Source organism: Megalobrama amblycephala, linkage group LG4 (genome assembly GCF_018812025.1).
Source record: "Megalobrama amblycephala isolate DHTTF-2021 linkage group LG4, ASM1881202v1, whole genome shotgun sequence".
In the NCBI taxonomy this organism is placed as follows: domain Eukaryota; kingdom Metazoa; phylum Chordata; class Actinopteri; order Cypriniformes; family Xenocyprididae; genus Megalobrama; species Megalobrama amblycephala.
Genome location: NC_063047.1, coordinates 190,799 through 217,080, shown reverse-complemented (window position 1 = coordinate 217,080; position 26,282 = coordinate 190,799). Strand labels below are relative to the sequence as shown.

The following is a 26,282-nucleotide window of genomic DNA, read 5'->3' as shown; positions in this document are numbered from 1 at the left end:
ATCCTTAAATCAAGATACATTTACTGGAGAAGAGAAATGACTGAAGAAATTAAAGGATTAGTTTTTAGTTTTTAATTTACTCTCCCTCATGTCATCCAAGATGTTCATGTCTTTCTTTCTTCAGTCAAAAAGAAATGAAGGTTTTTGAGGAAAACATTCCAGGATTTTTCTCCATATAGTGGACTTCACTGGGGTTCAACGGGTTGAAGGTCCAAATGTCAGTTTCAGTGCAGCTTCAAAGAGCTCTACATGATCCCAGACGAGGAATAAGAGTCTCATCTAGAGAAACCATCGGACATTTACTAAAAAAATAAACATTTATATAGTTTTTAACCACAAATGCTCGTCTTGCACTGCTCTGTGATGACGTAATCATGTTGGAAAGGTCACGCGTGACGTAGGTGGAAGTAAAAACTCCATCTCATTTTCTCCTCCAACTTCAAAATCGTCCGACATCGTTGTTTTACCTTTTTTTGTAAAAGGAGTTTGTCTTAGTCTTTGACGTTCACTTTGTAAACACTGGATCGGTACTTCCTCCTACGTCACGCGTGACCTTTCCAACATGATTACATGTGTTAGTGTGTGTGTGTGTGTCAGTGTGTGTGTGTGTGTGTGTGTCTGTGTGTGTGTGTGTGTGTCAGTGTGTGTGTGTGTGTGTGTGTGTGTGTGTGTGTGTGTGTGTGTGTCAGTGTGTGTGTGTGTGTGTGTGTGTGTGTGTGTGTGTGTGTGTGTGTCAGTGTGTGTGTGTGTGTCAGTGTGTGTGTGTGTGTGTGTGTGTGTGTGTTAGTGTCAGTGTGTGTGTGTGTGTGTGTGTGTGTGTGTGTGTGTGTGTGTGTGAGCCTCTCATTGCTCTGCTGATCATCATGTCTGTCTCTGTGATGCCGCAGATAATTTGATATCAGAGGCTCTGATTAATTTCCTGCCTGAGACGATCACACACTCGACTCACGTTTGGAAGAATCAAACACAAACTGAGCATGTTTAGAGACACACTGAGCAGCTGATATAACCAGAGGAAAACTACAGCCTGAAACAGACAATGATAATTTCACACAATCCAGCAGTCAAAGACAGAATCTCACTGTAATAACAGTGCAGTGATCCAGTGGTGATCTACAGATGTTCACTGCACTGCATCTGTTACTCTCATCCGCTGGATCGTGTGTTTCATTAAACGATGGACCGTTTGGATCTCATAAACTCATGAGCTGAAATTCATCCTGGAGGTGATTAATGATTTATATTTAGTGGAAGAGATGGTGCTTTCCCTGTACGATGTCACGCACGCTTTGCTGTCCAGGGTTTAATTTGGGTCCGTCTTAATCCTCTCGTGTCACTGAGCCGTTCTGCAGCACACTCCATCATAGATGGACGATTAATGTTGACATCATGAATACGCTGGAGTGAATATTAAGTGTTCAGTTCAGCGCCACACACACATACGCATATTAATTAGCAGCAGGCACATTATGGGATGACAAGGCCTCCGAAATGATCTTTAGCAGATAACACACTATAGTGTTCCACACGCTCCCTACATAGACAGCATCATGAAGAGCAGATCGACTCCTGCTGGGAATTAACAGGCCAAAAGTTTATATATGATTGTCCTTTAGTTCACTGTGTTCTTCTGTCTGATGTGTGTGTGTGTGGGGGAGAGAGAGAGAGTGAGTGTGTGTGTGTGTGTGTGTGTGTGTGTGTGTGTGTGTGTGTGTGTGTGTGTGTGAGTGGTAAATCAACAGCGCCCCCTGTTGAGTGCAGAAGTGCAGTGACACTTTAACCAGCAACACAAGATAATAATAACTTCACTGAGAAAGTGAAATAATACCTGAAAGATGAAAGAAAAACCAATTGGTGTTTATGAGGGCTTGATTCTGTCTGTGGGGGATTGATTGGATGGTTCTGGTTTGCTATTGGTGGATCTCATGTGAGTGACAGGTTGCCCCGCCCTTGTCATCAGAGATGCTGTAAGAGGGAGTTATTCTGTTTCAAGATTACGATTTAACACAATAAATCATTTAGAATAAACACTGCAACATTCCATAATAAACAAGAAGTGTCTGTTTTGATTTCATGAGGACTTTAATTAAGTGTCAGACAGATTCAGGCTGCTGAAGGTGTTTCTTCACCTGTCACGGGACAGAGCGGAGCAGAATCACCATGGTTACGGCGAGACACACACACACACACACACACACACACTCAGGCTCAGCGAGTGAAGTGTGATTAATCGCAGGAAGGCTGGTGGCGAGAGACAGATGTAGGTCATGAGCGCTCAGAAAAGCATGTTGACAGAGAAATCAATAAAGCCCCAGAGCCGCACAGAGCACTTTCATAATCGGAAAGATTCAGTCTCTTCAACACAATGAAAACATTTGTGCTTTGAGTCCTTCTGACCGCTGGACGAGACGAATGAGAGACACGAGCAGGAGATCCAGAGGGATTCAGTCACTCATCAGGAGCTGAAAACACCTTCATATCCGGACTGAAGACGAACATCATCCCAGACAACAGAAACATGTTGATATTTCTCAGATATACAAACATTTATGGAACATTGTATCATTCTGCAAACATTATGGGAACGTTAGCTTAGAATGTTCTCTGAACGTTCTGAAACAAGTAACTTTAGATGAACTAAAACGTTCCATGAACGACGTATAAATAATGTTTTTGTTTTGAGATAGAATGAACGTTCTATTAATGTTACTGGAAGAACGTTTGTTTGTAACTTTGAGAGAACGTTCTGAGAACATTAGCTGATCTAGAGATCATCGCCTCATTAGAGCCTCATCATCAGATCAGGATTATCATCAGTGCTTCCGTTACAAACTGATGTTTGAATTAAAAAATGTATTTGCAACTTTTTATATCACAATTTTTACTGTTTTTTTTTTTTTCTCAGAATTGAGTTTATCTTGTAATTTTGACTTTTTTCCTTGGAATTTTGTGTTTAAGCTCTCACAATTCTGTGTTTGTTTTCCACCATGGAATTAAAAAAAAAAGGTAATGGCAATTTTTATCCCACAATTCTGACTTTTTTCCCTCAGAATTGCAAGGAAAAGTCTGAATTGTGTCACAATTATCTTTTTTTATTAATTCCATGGCAGAAATACGCTTCCGTGACTTTTAAACACTCACACTTGTGATGTGGCGTATAGAAACATTCATCTAAAACAGGGTTGTTCAGTCTTTCAGATCCATCATGATCAACACATCTATCTTTAATAAACACTCTGAAAAATTCTCTGAAATTATTAGAATTATTATATTTTTTACTCACTATAGTAACCCAGCAAACAAAAATATACTGTAAGAATGTTTTTCATTAAGTTATGAAAAAGTTATGTTCGAAACGTCCAGTTTTTTAAATGTTTTAAAAAGTTTTTTCTTGGTAATATGAACATTAGAGGAACAGTCCATTGTATCATTCTTCAAACATTATGGGAACGTTACTTTTAAATGTTCTCTGAACGTTATGAAACAAGTAGTTACATTTAAAAAACATTAAACTAAAACATAAACTAAAATGTTTCAGAAAAAAAAAAAAACATTTTATAAATAATGTTTTGAGAAGATTGTTAAAGACCAGATAACTCTGAATGAACGTTCTACTAACGTTACTGGAAGAACGTTAATTCATAACGTAACTTTTTTAGAAAGAAAAAAAATTCCTTTTTATTGCCAGAACAAAAGAGATTCGGAGAACATTCCTAAATTACTCTTAAATAAAAACTTAATAAAAAAAATAATAGTTAGCTGGGTATTATTTATTTATTACTTATTTATTTTAATCTTATTTGTTGAAGAGGTTTTAAGAAGTTTTTTCACATTAGAGGAACAGTTGAACAGTTTTTTAAATGTTCTCTACACTCTAAAAAATTAAACTAAAACATAAACTAAAATGCTTTTATAAATAATGGGTTAAAAACAACCCAAATTTAATTCATAACGGGTTGAAAATGGATTATTTATTTATTACAAACTTATTTGTTTTTCCAGAACAGTTTTTCTCTACACTCTAAAAAATGGTTAAAAACAACCCAAATTGGGTTAAATGGACAAACCCAGCGATTTGCCTGACCTGCTGGGTAGTTTTATTTAAACCAACTATTGTTTAATAATTGCTATATAGCTTAAAATGAACCCAAAATAGTTGGGAAATTAAAAACCAGATGCAATTAGAGGCAACAATAATAGACAAAAGGTGAATGTTTATTAATAAGCTTTAATATTTTATTAATATAAATTTAATAGTTTAATAGTTTATTAATATACATTTATTAATAAGAAATTTAATAAATGTTTATTGTTTAATAATTATTCATTTATTAATATAAATTTATTAATAAGCAATTTAATAAATGTTTATTGTTTAATAATTATTCATTGAATATTAATAAATGTTCATTTCCAACATACTTTGGGTTAATTTTAATTAAGCAATACAGTAATTTTTAAACAATAGTTGAGTTAAATAAAACTACCCAGCAGGTTGGTCAAACATTTAACCCTACCGCTGGGTTAAAACAACCCAATTGCTGGGTTTACCCAACTTGGGTTGTTTTTAACCCAGCATTTTTTAGAGTGTACTTTGAAACCCCTGATCTAAATGACTGCCGTCTCATTTGATCTCAGTTCATGAATGTATGAGCGTCACACGCTTCAGCTGGTTTAGAGAGTGATCAGTACTGAAGCTCCTTGAGAAGCTCCTGCATCTTGCAGTGCGTCTGTCCTTCATGTGTTCCCGGGTCACAGTTCACTCCCATTCCTCATTCCTTCAGAGTCTCAGAGATGCTTCTGAGTGGCTTCATGGCTGTTTGCTCACATTTTAATGCCTGCAAATGTTGCTTTGACTTTAATTTCTCTGAATAATCTGTTTTTGGAGCTGCTCAGATAATTCTCTAACTGCTTCCTTAAAAAGACTCTTCAAAATAAAGGTTCCAAAAGTGTTTTTTCATAAAAGCAGCATTTTGAGCTTCTGAAAAACCTTCAGCTCTTACAAGAACTGTTTGTTTTCTTGTATGAAGAATATACAGAAGTGGCCAAAAGTGACGTACGTTGTTTTAAATTACCCTACAAGTTCAATTAAGAGATCAAAATATGAGGAATATATATTTTATTTATTTATTTTTATTTGATGGAAGAACAAAACACTGAACTTGGCAAAAATATTTTGGCAAAAAAAGACAAACTACAACTACGGGTTTTATTTTACTACACAAAAATCTGACAGAAAAAAGCAGACATTGACTACAGCATGATCAGTTATTAATATTTGGTTGGTTCTCTCGTTTTTGCATGTTCATCATTTCTTTGTATGACAGTCTGGACGAAAGTTATGTCATGTTTCATTGTGTTATTATCACAAATAAAACAATCAACTCCAAGCACAACTACACAATATGATTAGAATATCTTTAACACATTTTTAATAATATTTAGGTGATATAAAGATGTCAGTTTTCATAGGCTGGACATAATGTTTTACTATTCTGAAGAACTTTCTTCCATTATAATGTCAAGTCACCATTATTTATATAGCGCTTTTTACAATGCAGATTGTGTCAAAGCAGCTTTACATTGAAAACTGGTATATAATTTGGCTGCACAGCAGCTCTTAAAGAATAGTGTCAATGCAGGCAGATCAGAGCACTGTTGAATAAATGTCAAGTCAAATGTCAAGTGTCCCCAACTAAGCAAGCCAAAGGCGACAGCGGCAAGGAACCCAAACTCCAACAGGTGACATCAGGTGTCAAACAGGTGTTAAAATGGAGAAAAAAACCTTGGGAGAAACCAGGCTTCTCCTCTGGCGAACAGTGCTTTATTACAATCAAATTGCTATCATAAGTCTGATAGGATCGCAACATTCAAAGTATTTATTTCAGTTCCATCCAGTTGAGGATCGTATTCATCACGCCGGTATGGACGGTCTGTTGAGGAACTGTGGTGTCGATGAGGCCTTCACAGTCGACTCGATCATTGTCGTTTGTTAGAGCAGCTTTACAGCAGAATGTGTCTCATATCTGATGAAGTTTGCATCACTGATTCTGTTTGAAGCTGCTGTGAATCAATCTGTACTGTATAAAGCGCTGTAGAAATAAAGCTGACTCGACATCTCTATTTTAAGAGTGAATGCACGCGTCCAAACAAGTGTGTTTATTCTGCAATCACACGTCAGATCTGAACTGCTCTCAGACGGACGTAATTATGAGCTTTCTGGAGGTAGTTTGGCTTTATCAGAGCATTAGTCTTCTATTAGCAGATTTCATTCTCAACACTAAAATAACTCCGTGTTTGTGTCGTTTCATCTGTGCGCATGTTTGTGTGTTTCTATTTCCAGGCGTTTTAACAGACATCTGGAGCTCGTTCAGGCCTGTTTATCTACATCTGGAGCGTCTGAGACTCTCGCTGGGCTTGTTTTACAGATGTCAGAAATCAGCTGTATGATGGTTTGAGCTTCTTGTCATCTGTGCTGAAGTTTTTCACAGGTGTGCTGCTCAAATATATCAAATCTAGAAGGAAATAAAAGATTCAAAGGCAGTTTAGTGGGAAATTATAAATTGTGTTTGAGTAGGAATTTCTTTACAAGGAATGAGCTCACAATTTATCGTCACATGTTTTTATCAGAATGACTTTCATTTGTGAAACTTCACAGTTTTCACTATTATTCTGACATGTGGAAAATATATTTAGAGGAATAGAATAGAGAATGAGTGTGTCAGAGCTTTAACTGCTTTACTGTATATATAAGAGCATATGATGAAACACTCCACACTCTTAATAATAAAGCTTCGTTATGCTTCCATCAAGACCCTTCAACATCTTTCCATCGCACTAAAGCTTCTTTATTGTGGAAAACTGGAAATGTTTCTTCTATGGCATCTCAGATAAAACCCCTTTAGGAAGCTTTATTTTCAGGAGTATCGAGTCTTTATTCAAGATATTGCTGCATGTATTTATATGTCACTGCACTCACAGATAGACTCCGTCTGATGATTTTACACATTTATCAGTCAAAGTGACTCACGTTATATTCATTATATGAGTTCATGCATTGACTGGAAATCAAACTCATGATTGCTTGAGCTGCAGGATCATGATCTGATGGATCTTCAGCTTCTGATCCATGAAGCAGTCCGACTGAAATACTGAGACTAATGATTGTGCAGATTTCATAACCACCACATGAGGGAGCTGCAACCTGCCCTCTCAGAGCACTGAGTGTGAGGGGCTTCAGTGATGATGATGATGATGAAGGACTTCTGTGTCCAACACATCCAGTGTTTAAGAGGAATATTGTCACCATTACAAACTAAGCATCACAAAGTCATAAGCAGACAGGAAAATCGTGAAAATTTTTATTCCCAAACACACACACACACACACACTAACTTGTAATATCACTATGACTGTTAAAATAAAACTCATGTTCTTCCTCAGTGTTTCTGTCTTGTTTTCCAGCACAAACATCTAAACATTCTTAAATCAAGATACATTTACTGGAGAAGAGAAATGACTGAAGAATAAACTGAATTCAAAGAGAAAACAACTTTATGTTTCTGACCCCATTAGCAGATATTTATTCTTGTTTTAAGCACAAACTCACTTCATTTTGATGCATTTTTCATTAATATCTTCAGTCATTTCTCTTCTCCAGTAAATGTATCTTGATTTAAGAAAGTTTAGATGTTTGTGCTGGAAAACAAGACAGAAACACTGAGGAAGAACATGATGTCTCCCTGATGACCTTCTATGATTTTATGTAATAAATTGTCACATTTTGTTTTTATTGGTCATGATGGATGTGACTCATTTTTTAAGGAGACACACATTCATCTCAGATTATTTTTGCGTGGCTTTCTGTCCTCCAGTGATCTTCACGTCACCTGTTAAAGCTCTCAGTGTGAAACGTCATTGTCACACAAATGAGACGAGAACACTTCAAACACATCCACAGGAGATCATTAGATCTGCACAATCACTGCCATTAACATCCAACAACAATCAGCATATACATGATCAGCCCAAAATCTCAGATCAGTGAGGCCTAAAACAAACACAAACTTCAATATTTGCCAATAACACAGCAGAAACACATATTATAAACAATTTTTTTGTAGGCTGGCCATTTTTGACAGGAAAGTGAGAACAACACGAGTGTAACAAGGTGGGGAAAACCCCAAAAAGTTCCAAAAAAATGATCAAATTTTTATTTTTACTCATTTATTTTTTTAAAGGGAAGTTGTTACACCCAGTTTCAGTCCAATGTGATAACATTAACTATCATTTACTGGGAAGAGAAATCCCTCTCGGGGTCAAAATGACCAGAACACAACATGAGAAACCTCATGAGACTGATAGTATATACACTTCATCTGATCATGAACAAACCCATCCTCAATGGGAGATCAGTCAGTCAAAATAAATACTAAATATGCATAAAGTGGTTCTCCAGACTCTGAAGTCATTAAATCACACAACAGATGTGTGAAGAACACCATCATGATCGATTAACTAGAGTTCAGTAAAGTGCAGCATGCAGAAATGAGCATTTAAAGAGAGGTTGCAGGTTTGATTATTTGGCTACACTGTGTGTGACGGACTCGTGAGGCGCGCGCGCGCGTGCGTTTGGACTCGCTGTGTGTCGCGCGCGCTCCTGCAGGAGTTCTGCGGGGGTCCGAGATGCTCAAATCACATTATTTACCCTGTGTGGGGGAGAATGAGGGGCTGGGGGAAGGTAGAGCCACACACACACACACACACACACACACACACACACACAGGACTTGTTGAGCTGCAGTGAGCGACAGAAGCCGCGGAGGAACCGAGTGTTTCACTGAAGCGCGTGTTTGAGGAGAAAATCAGAGGATCTGCTGAACTACAAACTCGAGAGAGTTCCTCAGCAGTGTGTGTGTGTGTGTGTGTGCGCGCCATCAGGATGTGTGTGAAGTGATTCACAGGCGCGCGCGTGAGAAACGCTTTCCTCATGAGGTTCGTGACAGTCATGATCTTCTTCACATGGATCTGAGATCAACACCATCATCATGTCTTAGAAGTTCTTCCTCGAGTGTTTCTGGATCAGTCCAGGATGGGTGATTTATATCACAACCCGCGCGGACTTTTCCTGGATTTTCCTCAATCTTGTGGGATATTGTGATTGTCAGAGAGGAACGCTTGAGTTTGGCGAATGATGATGATGATGATGATGATGATGATGGTTAGTTGGGCTTTTCTCCAAACCTGCTTGATTCTGATGGTGAGATGCAGCCAGTTCAGCCTCAGAGACTCCAGCAGCTGTGAGATCCACACTGAAGTAAGTGCTCAAAACTTTCTTATATTGGATATCAACACTATAATCAGAAGTTCATGAACATTTACTGTAGAAATATGAATCTATTCTGTATATTGCTTAACATTAAACCAGTTCATGTCGTGCAGATTTATCATAAATACACACTAATGATACAGTGAATGACTCTTGATGTCAGTGATGTTATTAATCATCACGAGCAGCTCTTTGATTATGAACATGTATGATATAATGGAATATAAACACTGGGTCTGTCCTGTAACTCTCTGGATGAAATGTTTGTCTTTTGCATTAAATGGATTTCAATCACATGGAAGATAAGAGCTGTAAACTCTTGGAAAACAGTAATATTTGCTCTGGATTCATTGGTCTGTTGAACATAAAACTTGTGCTTCATTGACAGTTTGAGTATAAACTACAGTTCTTGTCTCTGCGGCGTCAGACAGACTCGGAGTCGTTCCTGTCAGTCTGGACGTGTATTGCCATCAAGTGTTGCACTAATTAGATATTAATGGTCTATTGAAGAGATGATCAGCTTCTGAATAAACATCCAGCTGCTCTTCTGTCATTTCCTCCATCGGACCGCCGGTTCTTTTCATACGAACTGCATTCAGAAATAAACCTTCTGCTCTGAAACTTCATGAAGAGTCTGGTGAATGTTCACAAGTGTTTTGCAGCTGGAGATTTTTCTGAATGAGAAACAGATTTATGCCACATTTATCAGCCAATATTTGGACGTTTTGAGATTATCGGTGTCCACTTGTACAATAAACAGAAGCTGTTTCCCATTCTGTACTAATACACCAGGAGTCATCTGAAGTTTCTGACTGAAATCATTCTAATATGAAGATTCGTTTAGAGTAAGAAAAGAACAAATAGAAATTATTTAGAAAAAAAAAAATAGAAATTAATACTTTTATTCATCAAGGACACATGAAATGTGACAGTAAAGACATTCAATTTGGTTTCAATTCCAAATAAATGCTGTTCTTTTGAACTTTCTATTCATCAAAGAATCCTGAAGAATAAAATTTATGATGGTTTCCACAAAAATATGAACTATGAATAATCATAAATGTTTCTTGAGCATCAAATCAGCATATCAGAATGATTTCTGAAGGATCATGTGACACTGAAGACTGGAGTAATGATGCTGAAAATTCAGCTTTGATCACAGGAATAAATTACACTTTACTATATATTCACATAGAAAACAGCTATTTTAAATAATAATAATATTTCACTGTTTTACTGTATTTTTGATCAAATAAATGCAGACTTGGTGAGCAGAAGAGACTTTAAAATTATAATATAATAGTCTAATTATTTCAAATTATTATGTTATATTATATACACTTTGTTTTAAGGTGACGTAGTTACATTGTACTTACTCAAATAAGTACTGAGTAATATTTATTAACTACATGCACTTACAACAGGGTCGTTCTGTGTCAGATCAACCAAATTTTGGAAATTTCCCCAGCTCAAATTTTTGATTTTGTTCATATTTTTTTGTGTAGAAAGACAAACATAAACAGTGATGAATGTCAAAACATTAAATGTCACAGATGAATATTTACTGAGTAATCAGTGTTTTGTAGAGGATGGTCAAAATGATCATTTTCACCTGAGATTTGGAGCCGAATTAGAGGAGTGTAAAAATGACTTTATAAAGATGATCATTTTTTTATTTTCACACAGAGATTGGTAGATCTATTAGTCAAATCTGTTGACTTTATCAATCTTCGTTTCATTATATGCCAACAGTGACAGTTCAAAAATGGCAAAAAAAAATTTTTTGCCTCAAGTTTGCATGTCTGTAACTCAAGAAGTATTAAAGATATTCTTTATATTCTGGTTCTTAAACTTTTCTTTTGGTATCTTCATTTTTAAGGCCCTCGATGTGTTCAGTCCCAGAGATATGGGGATCTCAATGCGGCTCCATGAGTAAATTGGTAAATTGTACACATTTTCAGTGGTCAAAAACCAAATGTAGTTATTGTAGATACTTATTGCATTTAAAGAAGAATGTCTGAAGAATAAATAATGTTGAAACTAGAAATGTATCTTTGCACGCCTCTAATCTCAGGTGAATCTCATTACTCAGTAAATATACATCCGTGACATTTAATATTTTGGCTTTCTTCACTATTTATGTTGGTCTTTCTTCAGAAAAAATATGAACAGAATCAAAAATTTGAGCCGGGACCTCCGGTTGAGTTGACACGGACTGACCCAACAGAGTTTTCTGATAAACATTCTCCGTCTGTCTTTCTCTCTGCGGACAGCAAAGCCAGCTCAACTCCTTCCTGTGGACGATAAAGCGAGACCCGCCCTCGTATTTCTACGGCACCATTCACGTCCCGTACACCCGCGTGTGGGACTTCATCCCCGAGAACTCCAAAAAGGCCTTCCAGGAGAGCAACATCGTGTACTTCGAGCTGGACCTGACGGACCCGTACACCATCTCCGCGCTGACCAGCTGCCAGCTGCTGCCGCAGGGCGAGAACCTGCAGGACGTGCTGCCCAGAGACATCTACCGGCGGCTGAAGAGACACCTGGAGTACGTCAAGCTCATGCTGCCGTCCTGGATGACGCCGGACCAGCGGGGCAAAGGCCTGTACGCCGACTACCTGTTCAACGCCATCGCCGGCAACTGGGAGCGCAAGCGGCCCGTGTGGGTGATGCTGATGGTCAACTCTCTGACGGAGGCCGACATCAAGACGCGCGGCGTTCCCGTGCTGGATCTGTATCTCGCGCAGGAAGCCGAGAGGATGAAGAAGAGGACGGGAGCCGTGGAGAAGGTGGAGGAGCAGTGCCATCCTCTGAACGGACTCAACTTCTCTCAGGTGAGTTTGAGATGCATGACGTGATTTCTGCTTTATGAGAAAACAACACCGGTCACTTGCAACTGTTGCCGTAAAGAGAAATTTCTACCTGATTTAATGCATAAAAATGAGTTTTGTTGGTATAAATCAATGCTTTTCGGCGGATCGAATTATATTTCTGGCTTGAATAAAACCAGTTTTGGTTCTTCAGTGGCTGAAATCTAGACAATAATGCTGAAACACTAATGCAGCGAGCGAGATGAGTGAAAGGAGTGTGGTATGCACTGAACCGCTCTGATCCGAGTGCGGAAGCAGGAATGATTCTCGTCAGCTGTACAAACGTTCTGTTCTGGAGTGTCTTCTGCTATTAAAGTGATTTGAGCGTAATGGTTTGCGTCTGAATCTGACTCAAATCCTCGTGTTGGTGTCGGCCTCTGCAATTACCGCAGTCCTTCAAAGCGGCAGACGCAGGGAATCGTGTCGCGGCCGCTGGAGTCCGTGCTAAAGCCGTACGGAACTAAAGGGATTACGCACGCCGATTTCACCTGACGCTCCGAGCCAAACGACAGCGCCTCTGATCCAGACTGAGTGTTCAGCAAAACAGAGTTATTATCGAGTCGAGTCAGCTTTATTTCTACAGCGCTTCATACAGTACGGATCGTTTCACACAGAATCAATGGGTTCAAACTTCCAATTCTGCTGAATTCAGTTCAGTTCAATAACTGTAAAGTTCATCAAATATGAAATTCAAGTTCTATTTCAGCTATAAATAATCTCTTCACTCTTAGAAATAAAGCTTCAGTGTGGTTCTTGACTCAATTTAAAGAACACTTTATAAGGAGAAATGTCTTCAATGATTGCATAATACTTTCATGTTTAAGGGGTTATTTCAATTTTTTCTAGTGTGTTTACGAGCCGTTTAATTCCTAAAAGTTAATTAAAGTGAAAACAAAATAAAACTAAATCCATAAAGTGATGGAACTTCTATAGATGAATCTCCTGACGGAATCCTTCCTGTTCTTCTAAGAGTGTAGAGAAGACAAAATGAGATAGAAGACTATATCATGCAAACTTCTCAATATTGTGTGTTTTTGTGGCGTTATGAGCACTGAAGCACACATGAATGGAGCTGAACATCGACTCTAAGCTCTTCAATCCCTGAGAGAAACTCCTGCATGTGTCGAAGCGTCTCCAGACGATCTGCTGAAATCGAGCTTCTGTGATCACCGTGAGCCGCCGCCGCGATTGGCTTATCGTACATCACGCGCCCTGATGCGGGATCTGCTCGTTCTCTGTCAGACGCGTCCCGTTCAAAGTTGCGTCTGTCAGTAGGAGAAGCGGCCTGTAGAGATGATGAACGCTTTACATTCGTTTATTTGATCTGAACGCCTCGTCGTTTTCATCTCCTCTGTTTCTCTTGTGAAAAATGGGCTGACAGAGTCTGTCTGGTTCTCCATGTGCTGCTTTAAAAGACATTTAATATTCAGTAATATTATTATTTATATTATGTAGAGCTGCATTACAGCAGAATCTAAATTTGTTTCATAATTGATCAACTCTGCAGCATGTTTCCATCCTAAGTTCAAAACTTGAATATCGCATAAAACATTTGCGATTAAAGCAGCGTTTCCATCCCAGTTTCTGGGAAACTGGTGCAATATATCAGTAATAAAAATGTCAGTTTCTTCAATCAGGCTCTTTTGTCCTCCATCATAAATGAGTTCATCTAGAGCGTGTGGAAAAAAAAAAAAGTCGAACGAGTTTGAGAGGAATTTATTCAGTGAATGTGTTTCCATCATAGTTTATGTGCATCTTCTTGTCGATACAATTTTTCAAATCAATTCAGTTTTTATGCACATTTTTAGAATTTATGCACATCTCGGCTTTTCCATCCAGTGATTTTTTATGGGATATTCCAAAATGCACATAAAAATATGTGGATGATGCGAATGTTAATGGGACATTCCATTGTATCATTCTTCAAACATTACGGGAACGTTACTTTTGAATGTTCTCTGAATGTTCTGTAGTAACTTTTAAAAAATGTTAGACGAACGTCCAACTGAAATGTTACAGAAAAACATTCCATGAATGATGTGTAAATAATGTGCTAAAGTTTTGAGAACATTATTAAAGTCCAGATAACAAATGTTCTATTAATGTTACTGGAAGAACGTTTGTTCGTAACTTTGAGAGAACGTTCTGAGAACATTCCCTGTTAGCTGGGTCGTTTCATAATCGATGAACTTTACACATCTGAATTTGGATTTCTGATGAAGTTTGCATCATTGATTCTGTTTATCTTTGTGAAGCTGCTGTAGAAATAAAGCTGCCTCGTCTCACAGACTCTGAGTTTGTCATCAGGGTTTGAGTCTCTTCAGAGTTTCACTGCGCTTCAGTTTCAGGTGAAAACTGGATCTCGGGATCATCCCGCTCGGACAAAATCAGGAATCGCAAGAAGCGGCCAAATCCTTTAATAACTTCTGGCGCCTTTAACGCGCGCCTCAGCCTCGAATTCCAATGGTGTTGTTAATGTTTACCACTTTGTGGCGTTAAACATAACTTTAAACGTTTGAGAAAATAATCTCCAAGCCAAATCGCACTGGATTTCAAAAACACGGCCAATAATGATAAATGGTGTTTGTACAGATGGTGCCCCTTAAATGGCACGTTTAAATCACCCGCCGCCTCACATGTGAAGTCCCGGCGAGCGAACAGACTGTGTAATGAAGTCTCACACCGAACGATCTGCGTTTCTGTCAGCGGTTTGTGCCGCTGGAGCTCATAGCGGGATGATAACTGCCTATCTCAGACAGGAATGAGGCTTTTAGTGCTGTTTCATAGCAGCCAAAATGAAAGAGCTGACTGTTTCTGCTGCAGAAATCTGTGTCCCAGTGCGCTTTCTTAAAAATTAATACAGCAAAATTGCTGCTGAAATAAATTCAGTGTCCATGCAGATAGGATACGTGAAGAGTTTCAATAATCACATTCATATCGATGATATGCACCAGTACAAATATCTAATCATTCTTAAAGGGATGAAATGAAAATGAATTCATTTACTCACCGTGGTGTTGTTCTAATGCAGTATGACTCTATTATTAGGGCCACAATTCACTGCGGTTCACCCAGAAAAACACACAAGTTTTGAGAAATCAAACATGACATACAATCCATGTACTTTCTTCTCTCAGGTGAATATATCCGTTGTGTTCGTCGTTATTGAGTTCACATTTGTCAGCTGTCATTCTGACTGTCATCAGTTCCGGTCCGGAGATGTTCAACTCAGTGAACTCTTGATTTCTCATGACTCGTGTGTTTTTCTGGGCGAGTCGGAGTGAGTCTCATGAACGCAGTCGAGCACAAAAGACCAACGGCAGGATTTTCATTAAATACATTAAATTTTGGTTTGTTTTCCACTAAACTCTATTGTATACTCCCAGAACATGTGGAATATATGACATGGGATCATTCTGTGATACTTTCCTGTCTTGTTTTAAAAGGGGTGGTTGATTATGATTTGACTTTTTTAACTTTAGTTAGTGTGTAATGTTGCTGTTTGATCATAAACAACATCTGCAAAGTTACGACGCTCAAAGTTCAATGCAGAGGGAGATATTTTCTTTTTCAGAAACGGCTGGTAGGGACTACAGTGAGATTCTTCCCGGGTTGTGACATCACAAACCCTACAATCTACATAAACCCCGCCCCCGAGAACACTCAACAAAGGGGGCGGGGCCATGTTGGGCTGCTTTAGAGAAGAGGAAGAGTTGTTGTAGTCGAGTGTTGTTGTCATGCCGTCATTTTACGCCGGACTGCTTCACAAACGAGGGTCAATTCAACACAAAAGATGAACATGACGGCACATGCTAGTGGATGAGTTGAATCAACTCCACAGCAACTACATCAATTTATCCACTAACCATTCAGAAACGTCTAAAAGTTGTAACTTCTTCCTGAGTCTCTCCATCAGTGTCGACTCCGGTTTGAACAATGTAAGGCTGAACACTGTCGTCATTTTGGCTGCGTGAGATTCTCCAGCTTTGTTGTTGTTGAGCTGTTAAAGCTCCGCCCTCTTCTGGAGCAGCAGCTCATTTGCATTTAAAGGGACACACACAAAAACGGCGTGTTTTTGCTCACACCCAAATAGGATCAAATTTGACAAGCTATAATAAATGATCTGTGGGGGATTTTGAGCTGAAACTTCACACACACATTCTGGAGACACCAGAGACTGATATTACATCTTGAGAAAGGAGCGTTATATGGACGAGCGCGTGTGGGACATTTTTAAAAAATTCTCCTTTTGTGGTCCAAAAAAGAAAGAAGGCCATACAGCATTAGAACAACTCCAGGATGAGTAAATAATTACTTAATTTTCATTTTAGGGCAAACCTGTGAAAATGACTGAAGATATTAAGTTTGTGTAATGAAAAACATATAAAAATTAAGTTACTTTATGCTCAAAACAAGAACAAATATCTTCTAATGGAGTCAGAAAAATAATTTTGCTTCTCAAGTAAATGTTTAGATATTTGTACGGGAAAACAAGACAAAAAAACTGAGCAAGAACATCAAGTGTAGTGTCATTAATCAGCTCAATTCAGTTCAATATTGATTCAGTTCAGTTCAATAACAGCGTGAAGTTGATCAATTATGAAATAAATTCAGTTTCAGCTGTAAAGCAGCTCTGGAGAAGTTAAAAGTGTCATTATTCAGATCAAGTAAAATTGATAATATCACTGAATATTCAGTGTCTTTTAGAGTCAAATAATCAAACTGTCATTTCTCTCTCTGTTTCTATATGTTTAGAAACACATTCACACCGTCTCAGTGAGTTTTAGTGCTGAAGTTACCGCAGTAAAAGATCTCTGTGTTTCTCATTTGTGTGTGTGTGTGTGTGTGTGTGTGTGTGTGTGTCAGGGTTTATTTTCAGAAGGTGTGCAGAGACTGAAACGGTAGTAATGAGAGTCATTACATGATTTAGGGTAGCAGGATTTTCCAAAAGAAAACCTGAAGACTTTTACAGTTTCCGTCACCGTCTGTATTTCTCATGTACAGTCTTCTTCACCAGCAGGTGTTTCATATTTGTTTCCACTCAGCAAACACTCACACGCTCACGGTTATTGGGAGTTTGACGCACAGCGGATTGTTTTAAGTTCATCCAGCCGAGGCAGCTGGGAAATTCTACCTGCTCAGAGTTACTGTGTCACCTAAAGTGGGAAATTATGTGTGTGTGTGTGTGTGTCAGATGAAGTGAGCGAATCTATGTCATGTGATTGGGACCCTGGAGTGCCCGGTTTCCTCACCGCTGTTGACCAAACACACAGGTGTCGGATGCAGCACATTCCTCCAGTGGAGTCTGTATCCGTATCAGTATCAGCGGAAAACCTCACAAACACTCATTAGTTCAGCTAATCTTCTGACGCGAGTCGGCATCAGTCGGTCTGACTCCACAGACGTCTGGATTAGAGCAGATCGGCCCCAGGCGTCTCTCCGCTCTCAGACCTGTTCCTGGTTTGAACTGGAGCTCATGAGGAAACTCGGGAACAGGTTCAGCTTTACTCTTGAACTGAGCCGTGCTTGAGCTTGGCTGGTGATGTTTCATCAGTTTCCAGAAGGATGTTTGTGCGTGTTGTTTCCAGTGGTGTTTGTGTGAAAGTGTATCTCAGTAGCTTAAGCTCTTTAATACCCATCATTCCCCGCTATTGTTCTGTCCTGCCATCATTGACGGTTACTCAGGGATTCGTTTGTGCGAAAGCCTCCATTAGCATGTGTGTGTGAGCAATTACAGCCGCTATTGTCCCTGCTAATGTGCTAATGCATTAGTATCAGAGAGGTGTTAACTGAATCAAACGGGTTGTTAATCTTGTGTTAGTGTTTCTGAGGCTCTGATGGACAGGAACACACTGGTGTTTAGACACCTGCGGCAAGAGTTGTAGCGCTTTTCACAACACACAATGTTTCAAAGCAACTGAAAAGCATGATGTTAATGGGAATCTATTCTGCATTTTTCCATGTTCATCATTCACAGAGTTCTTCTCTATATCAGTGTCAGTGTTTCTGAACTCCATCTTGAGTTTTCTTCACAATATTCCTCATTTGAATAATTCATGCGCAGAATAAAGGGGCGGGGCCTGGTTGATTTAGTTAGTAGTGTGTTGAAAGGGGCGGGACATTTCCCAAACACCAATCACAACACACTGCTCCAGCCGACCAATCAGAGCACACTGTGCTTTTCAGAAGGAGGGGCTTCATAGAGACAGGAACTAAACAGAGCGTTACTGACAGACTGGGAAGAGAGGAGCTGCAACAATGGAGAATACGAGGAAAATAATCAACCTGTTCTAGTGGAGCACAAAACAAAAGGGCAGAAAACGGCCTCGTTATAATATCTTAATATCTTCATGCCTTGTTATAAAGTTAGAATGTCGGAATTGCGAGATATAAAGTCGGAATTGCGAGATATAAAGTAGGAATTGCATGAGATAAAGTCGGAATTGCGAGATATAAAGTCAGAATTGCATGAGATAAAGTCGGAATTGCGTGATATAAAGTCGGAATTGCGTGAGAAAGTCGGAATTGCGTCAGATAAAGTCGGAATTGCGTGATATAAAGTCGGAATTGCGTGAGAAAGTCGGAATTGCGTGAGATAAAGTCGGAATTGCGAGATATAAAGTCGGATTTGCGTGATATAAAGTCAGAATTGCGTGATATAAAGTCGGAATTGTGTGAGATAAAGTCGGAATTGCGAGATATAAAGTCAATTGATGAGATAAAGTGGAATCGAGATATAAAGTCGGAATTGCGAGATATAATGATATAAAGTCGGAATTGCGTGAGAAAGTCAGAATTGCGTGAGATAAAGTCGGAATTGCGAGATATAAAGTCGGATTTGCGTGATATAAAGTTGGAATTGTGTGAGATAAAGTCGGAATTGCGAGATATAAAGTCAGATATGCGAGATATAAAGTCAGATTTGCGAGATATAAAGTCGGAATTGTGAGATATAAAGTCGGAATCGCAAGATATAAAGTCGGAATCGCGAGATATAAAGTCGGAACCGCGAGATATAAAGTCGGAATTGCGAGATATAAAGTCGGAATTGCGTGAGATAAAGTCGGAATTGCGAGATATAAAGTCGGAATTGCGTGATATGAAGTCGGAATTGCGAGATATAAAGTCGGATTTGCGTGATATAAAGTCAGAATTGCGAGATATAAAGTCAGAATTGCGTGAGATAAAGTCGGAATTGCGAGATATAAAGTCGGATTTGCGTGATATAAAGTCAGAATTGCGAGATATAAAGTCAGAATTGCGTGATATAAAGTCGGAATTGCGAGATATAAAGTCGGAATTGCGAGATATAAAGTCAGATTTGCGAGATATAAAGTCGGAATCGCGAGATATAAAAGTCGGAATCGCGAGATATAAAGTCGGAATCGCGAGATATAAAGTCGGAATCGCGAGATATAAAGTCGGAATTGCGTGATATGAAGTCGGAATTGCGAGATATAAAGTCAGAATTGCAAGATAAAAAGTCACAAAAACCTTTTTTATTTTTTATTTCATGGCGGAAACAAGCTTCCATAGAATACGCTTGTAGATTTTTTCCTTGTTTTAATATCAGCTTCATCTTCTTATTTCTTCCTGCTAAACTCTTCAGCATTGTGCAGCGTTTCTCCGTCCTGAGAGAGCTGGTTTGTGGGTAGCGAGGGCTTTAATCTCTGAGCAGACAACTTACTCAGCATGATTAATAGGATACGGGAAAAGCGTTGGATCTGACACGGGTTTAATGCAAGCGTGAAGAGACGAGCGGAGCGGCAGGGATTGTGAAAAGCAGATGGTGGATTCACACTTCAGACTGTTGATGGAGGCACTTTAGCAGACGTCTCTGTCAACAGCAGAATCCAAGAATCCGGCTGCTTTATTTGTGCACAGATTGTATTTTGTGGCTGTATTTAAAGTGGCCAACATTACGGTGTGGCGTTTGTGCCGTCGGTGATGTAATCGCACTCCCACAATCCCCTGCTGGAGCACATGAAAGACGCTCCTGTCAAACTCTCTTTTACGCTGTCGGTCACTCGGATCCGCCGGCCTTTGAAGTCTCCCCGATTCTCCGCAGAGCGAATCACGCGAGCGCAGCGCCGTATTGTTGGCTTGTTGTTCTTGGGTTTGTGGGTCTCGCGAGTGAAAGTTCGCTCTCCCGCGGCCTGCGCCCCCTGTATTGTTTACTTTTTGTCCCGGCTGGGAGAGAATTCCACTCGCTCGGATGAAACGGCCGCGTTTTCAGGGTCATTTGCACCCAAAGAGTGTTTGTCTTTGGGGATGGGGCTCTTTGTCTGTCGCTGCTCACTGACCTCATAAAAACCGCACAGACAAGCAGCGTCTCTCACACCGCAGAGAATCATGTTCTCGTTTTCCAGCACAAACATCTAAACATTCTTAAATCGAGATACATTTACTGGAGAAGAGAAATGACTGAAGATATTAAGACTTGATTAATGAAAAATGTGTCAAAATGAAGTGAGTTTGTGCTTAAAACAAGAACAAATAAACTGGTTTTCTCTTTGAATCAAGTTTATTTTTCTGACCTCATTGGCAGATATTTGTTCTTGTTTTAAGCACAAACTCATTTTGATAGTTACAATTTTCAGCCAGTACTGACTTCACTCATGCAACATTCGTCTTGTGTTTGAGCACCTCTTTGCCTGTTTTGCATGTTCTATTACTTCTTTTCTTCTTGCTCTTCTCTTTTCCCAGCGTTAATCAGAATTCCTAGTTGAAATTCCTCTTGCATGGAATCAGTTTCCCTCCTCCGTAATCACATGGATGCATTGAGAAGAAACTCTGTTTCAAATATGTTTAGAAATATGTGTGTGTGTGTGTGTGTGTGTGTGTGTGTGTGTGTGTGTGTGTGTATTCGGGCCGCTGCGGTCTGCTGGATGGACTCTTTTTCCCGTGTCTACATTAATTTTGAAGCCGGTGGAAGAACCACAAACGGGCGATGGCTCGCGGCCACATGCGGATCCATTTCTCTGGGGTTGAGAGGTTATCCGCACATATTTTCCACTACAGGGACATTTTTACATGGTGGGACATGAAGATTTTCAGCATGAGACGCCACATTCATGGCTTGAGCTGAAGCGAAGCGTGTCTTTTAGATGATTTTACGGTAGTTGTGCAGTGTGACATGCTGAACATTTGAAACATCACTTTCTGTTTAATCTAATCACATGCAGTGTTAATGTGCTCATATTCGTTGTATATAATATTAGACATCCATTATATGATTAGAATCCATCATTAAAACATGAACTGCTTATAATATCCTGTTTTTCTTGCAAGCTGATTGGCTGAGACTGCATGTGTGGGCCGGATGAAGCTGTCAATCAAAGCACAATCACTTTAGCGTGTGACACTGATTCTGTCAGACAGCATAAACATTTTCTCTCTGTGTGTGTGTGTGTGTGTGTGTGTGTGTATATATACACACAGATATGTATATGTGTGAGGAGGAGGAATAACGCGGAGGCCTGGAGCTGCCGGTGTGTCCCGATTCTTTCCATTTCCCTCTTAAGGCGGTTTAAAGAGCTGGTCCGCAGGGAGGCTGGAGCCGCCGCTGTCAGGAGGACGTTTAACATGTTGATGTTTAACCTGCTAATGCGAGCGGCAGACGAATGTTTATGGCTGTTAGACGGAGTTTGAGATGCTTTTAGTGACGCTTGTTGAGCTGGTCTGGAGACGAAACTGAAGATAAAGAATCTCCACAGGGGCTGAAAATAACTGAGGTTTAGTGAAATCTCAGATGAAAGTCAGTGTGTGGAATTTCTGTTTATCTGAACGTTGGACGCGCTGATGATTATTTCACAGACAAATGTTTTACTCTTGAAGGTTTTACTTGATGCATTTTCACATTAGATGTACACTCTAAAAGCTGTTGGGTTAAAAACAACCCAAGTTGGGTTGAAAATGGACAAACCCAGTGACTGAATTGTTTTAACTAGAGATAGCAGTTGGGTTGTTTTAACCCAGCGATTTTATTGTTTTAACCCAGCGATTTTATTGTTTTAACCCAGCGATTGGGTTATTTTAACCCAGCGATTGGGTTGTTTTAACCCAGCAATTTTGTTGTTTTAACCCAGCGATTGGGTTATTTTAACCCAGTTTTAACCCAGCAATTTTATTGTTTTAACCCAGCGAATGGGTTGTTTTAACCCAGCAATTTTGTTGTTTTAACCCAGCGATTGGGTTGTTTTAACCCAGCGAATGGGTTGTTTTAACCCAGCGAATGGGTTGTTTTAACCCAGCGATTGGGTTGTTTTAACCCAGCGAATGGGTTGTTTTAACCCAGCGATTGTTTTAACCCAGGTTGTTTTAACCCAGCGAATGGGTTGTTTTAACCCAGCAATTGGGTTGTTTTAACCCAGCAATTTTGTTGTTTTAACCCAGCAATTTTGTTGTTTTAACCCAGCAATTTTATTGTTTTAACCCAGCGAATGGGTTGTTTTAACACAGCAATTTTGTTGTTTTAACCCAGCGATTGGGTTGTTTTAACCCAGCGAATGGGTTGTTTTAACCCAGCGATTGGGTTGTTTTAACCCAGCGAATGGGTTGTTTTAACCCAGCGATTGGGTTGTTTTAACCCAGCGATTGGGTTGTTTTAACCCAGCGAATGGGTTGTTTTAACCCAGCAATTGGGTTGTTTTAACCCAGCAATTTTGTTGTTTTAACCCAGCAATTTTGTTGTTTTAACCCAGCAATTTTATTGTTTTAACCCAGCGAATGGGTTGTTTTAACCCAGCAATTTTATTGTTTTAACCCAGCGATTGGGTTATTTTAACCCAGCGATTGGGTTGTTTTAACCCAGCAATTTTGTTGTTTTAACCCAGCGATTTTATTGTTTTAACCCAGCGAATGGGTTGTTTTAACCCAGCAATTTTGTTGTTTTAACCCAGCGATTGGGTTGTTTTAACCCAGCGAATGGGTTGTTTTAACCCAGCGATTGGGTTGTTTTAACCCAGCGAATGGGTTGTTTTAACCCAGCGAATGGGTTGTTTTAACCCAGCGAATGGGTTGTTTTAACCCAGCGATTTTATTGTTTTAACCCAGCGATTTTATTGTTTTAACCCAGCGATTTTATTGTTTTAACCCAGCGAATGGGTTGTTTTAACCCAGTGGATGGGTTAAATGTCTGCTATTGTTTAAAAATTACTGTATTGTTTGCTTAAAATGAGTTTTATCCCAGCGATTCAGTTGTTTTAACATTCAACATTTAAAAAACATTGTTTTAACATTATGGGAACGTTACTTTTGAATGTTCTCTGAAACATGTAGAAACATTTAAAAAATGTTAGACAAACTAAAACATTTCAGAAAAACATTCCATGAATAAATAATGTTTTTGTGCTAACGTTTTGAGAACATTATCAAAGATGAGGTAACTTTAAATGAACGTTCTATTAACGTTACTGGAAGAACGTTTGTTTATACCTTGTCAGAACGTTCCCTGTCAGCTGGGTTGATTGAAACCAGTTCTTCCTCAGAAGTCTGTCAACACGAAACCTTGTAAACGTAACTCATATCTGGTAAGTTTATAAAGTGCGTTCTGATCTAAAGTCACAGAATATGTGTAATAAATGACAGAAAACATGCGGAGAGGATCTTCTCTGTCTGTTTTGAATGAATTTCTGATCCCGGCGTGTGTTTGGAGCCGCAGACCGGCGTCAGGCGCTGCTTTACTCTTCTGCCGTTTAATCGTGGGAAAGTTTCCCAGCTGATCAGAATCCATTCACAAATATACGGTGATGTCGCCGGCGGTGCGCTGTGAGCTGTGGCTTTGTTTGTGTTCTTAACTGGTGGGAAAACAGAGAACGGATGATGTCATGAGAAACGAGGTTAAGTCCATTAGCGCCGGACTGAGAGGCTGTCCATCACAGACGGACCGACGCTGTCTGACATCTCACAATAACAGCTACAGATTCTGACACCCAGCGTCTGATTTATATATAGAAAACACTGTAAATCCGTCAGTGATGCCACGGTCTCCTCCTGACTCATAACTGATGAAGTTTGCATCATTGATTCTGTTATTTTCAGCTTCATAAAGACATTACTTCAGCCGTCACCGTGATGATGCTGCTACACTTTAGCGTTTCGGCTGATCTGCAGTGAAGACCGGGAGCGTCCGTCTGTCTGAATCGCAGTTTGGGAAACCTGTCTGAATTTCATCATTATTATTTTTGTGATTCTGTTACATACTGTTCAGCAAACTGTGGAGTGTTTCCTGTGCGTCCGTCGTAACGTAACGGGCTGATTTCCATCACAAAGCAGAATTGTTGACTTTCATAGGGCCGCAGTGCTTTGATCTGAACTCACTCTGGTTCCGTGTGTGTGAATGTGTCCAGTGACCCACAGAACGGAGCCGCGGCACAGCATTCGTTCAGCCCCGTCTTTCTTCCTTCTCACTTTCGGAGCTCTTTCATTCACGGCCTCCTCCTCCTCCTCCGTGCCGTAATTTAAGGGGCTGAAAGGCTGGTCGAGGGGGTGAAGATGCTTGGGCCGCAGCAGATGGAGAGGGTTTTTGTGCCGCGGGGTTTGTGAGGCTAGCGGGGTGGCGATAGGCTAATTTGAGCAGCATAAAGCCGGCGCGCTTTCAAATGCAGAGCAGGAGGCTTTGATGAGCGCGGGATGAAAGCGCGGCGGCCGACGGCTCTTTGTCCCAGACATGAAGGCATCTGCTGGGCTTTGCCCTCCTCTCTCGGACGAGCCCCGCGAACAATGAGGGACGGCCGGAGAGTGTCATCGGCGCTGATGAAAAGAGCTCAAGAGTGTGTGTGTGTGAGTGTGTGTTTATATTGCATTGTGGGGACCAGTCTCCATGGGGGAAATGGATTAATAAACATACTAAATGATGTTTTATTAAAAATGTAAAAATGCAGAATGTTTCCTGTGATGGTTAGAGTTACTGTAGGGGAGAGAATGTACAGATTGTACAGTATAAAAACCATTAGTCCCTACAAGGATAGTGAACCAGTGTGTGTGTGTGTGTGTGTGTGTGTGTGTGTGTGTGTGTGTGTGTGTGTGTGTAAACACTAGGGAATTTCATGGTGACTCAATAGTGAGCTGCAGCAGCAGAAGCAACAAAAAGCGTCAGCTAGAACTAATTGAGAGAAACTCTCAGCTGAGCCTTTGATCTGAGAGAGATTCACTCACGCTTCAGAAGAAGCTCATTCAGGAACATCAGACAGAAACACTGCGCTTCTGTTCACTGCGTCAGGAGTGTGTAAGTGCAGCGCTTTTGTGCTCCAGACATCAATGATTCCTCAAATCACGTGTTGTTGTGATCTGATGGTAAGAAATCACTCAGAACGTGTTTCCATTTTCTGATAAAGTAAAAAATATAGTTTTTTAAGTAGTAAATAAAATAGTTTTTCTGCTGGTTTAAGATGGTTTCAGGTCCACAACGCACTTTTTACATAAACCGCTTAGACTTGTCTTAAAAGTTAGTAATGACATTTAACTTTAAGTCTGTCACATAAAGTAGATTGGTCTAATTTAAATCTAAAAAGCAAGACTGATTTGCCCTCGACTAACTGCTAAGTTCTTAAAGGGACAGTCCACCCAAAAATGATCATCCACTCGCCCTCATGTCATTCCAAACCCGTATGACTGACTCCGTAATCTTCTGTTGAACATAAAAGAGATAATCAACAGGTTCCACTGCATGAACAAAAAACACAACGAGAACCAAAACTGCTTGATTACCACCATTCTTTAACTTATCTTGATTTATGTCCACCAGAACAGATGAAAATAAATCACACAGGTTTGAACGAGTAAATGATGACAGAATGAACCGTCCCTTTAAGACGCAGAACCATCATGGCTGTGTTTGTGTGTTTCAGGTGATTTTCGCTCTGAATCAGACGCTGCTGCAGCAGGAGAGTCTCCGCGCCGGGAGTCTGCAGGTTCCCTACACCACCGAGGACCTGATCAAGCACTACAACTGTGGAGATCTGAACTCCATCGTCTTCAACCACGACACCTCGCAGGTACACAGTAATTGAGTCTTATTTTCCAGTATAAACATCTAAACATCCTTAAAATGGGATTCATGTTATTTTCTAGATGTTAAAGGA

At 39.7% G+C, this 26,282-nt stretch overlaps 1 protein-coding gene across 1 annotated transcript in view; it reads left to right on the top strand.

Moving 5' to 3' along the window:
• Positions 1-8,654: 8,654 nt before the first annotated feature.
• trabd2a (TraB domain containing 2A) overlaps positions 8,655-26,282 on the top strand; it is a 38,459-nt gene continuing 20,831 nt past the window's right edge. Inside the window, exons 1-3 of the mRNA XM_048186665.1 lie at positions 8,655-9,316; positions 11,602-12,162; positions 26,049-26,195. Of these exons, the coding sequence (XP_048042622.1) occupies positions 9,191-9,316; positions 11,602-12,162; positions 26,049-26,195 (834 nt within the window). The 5' untranslated portion in view covers positions 8,655-9,190. The remainder of the gene's footprint in view (positions 9,317-11,601; positions 12,163-26,048; positions 26,196-26,282) is intronic.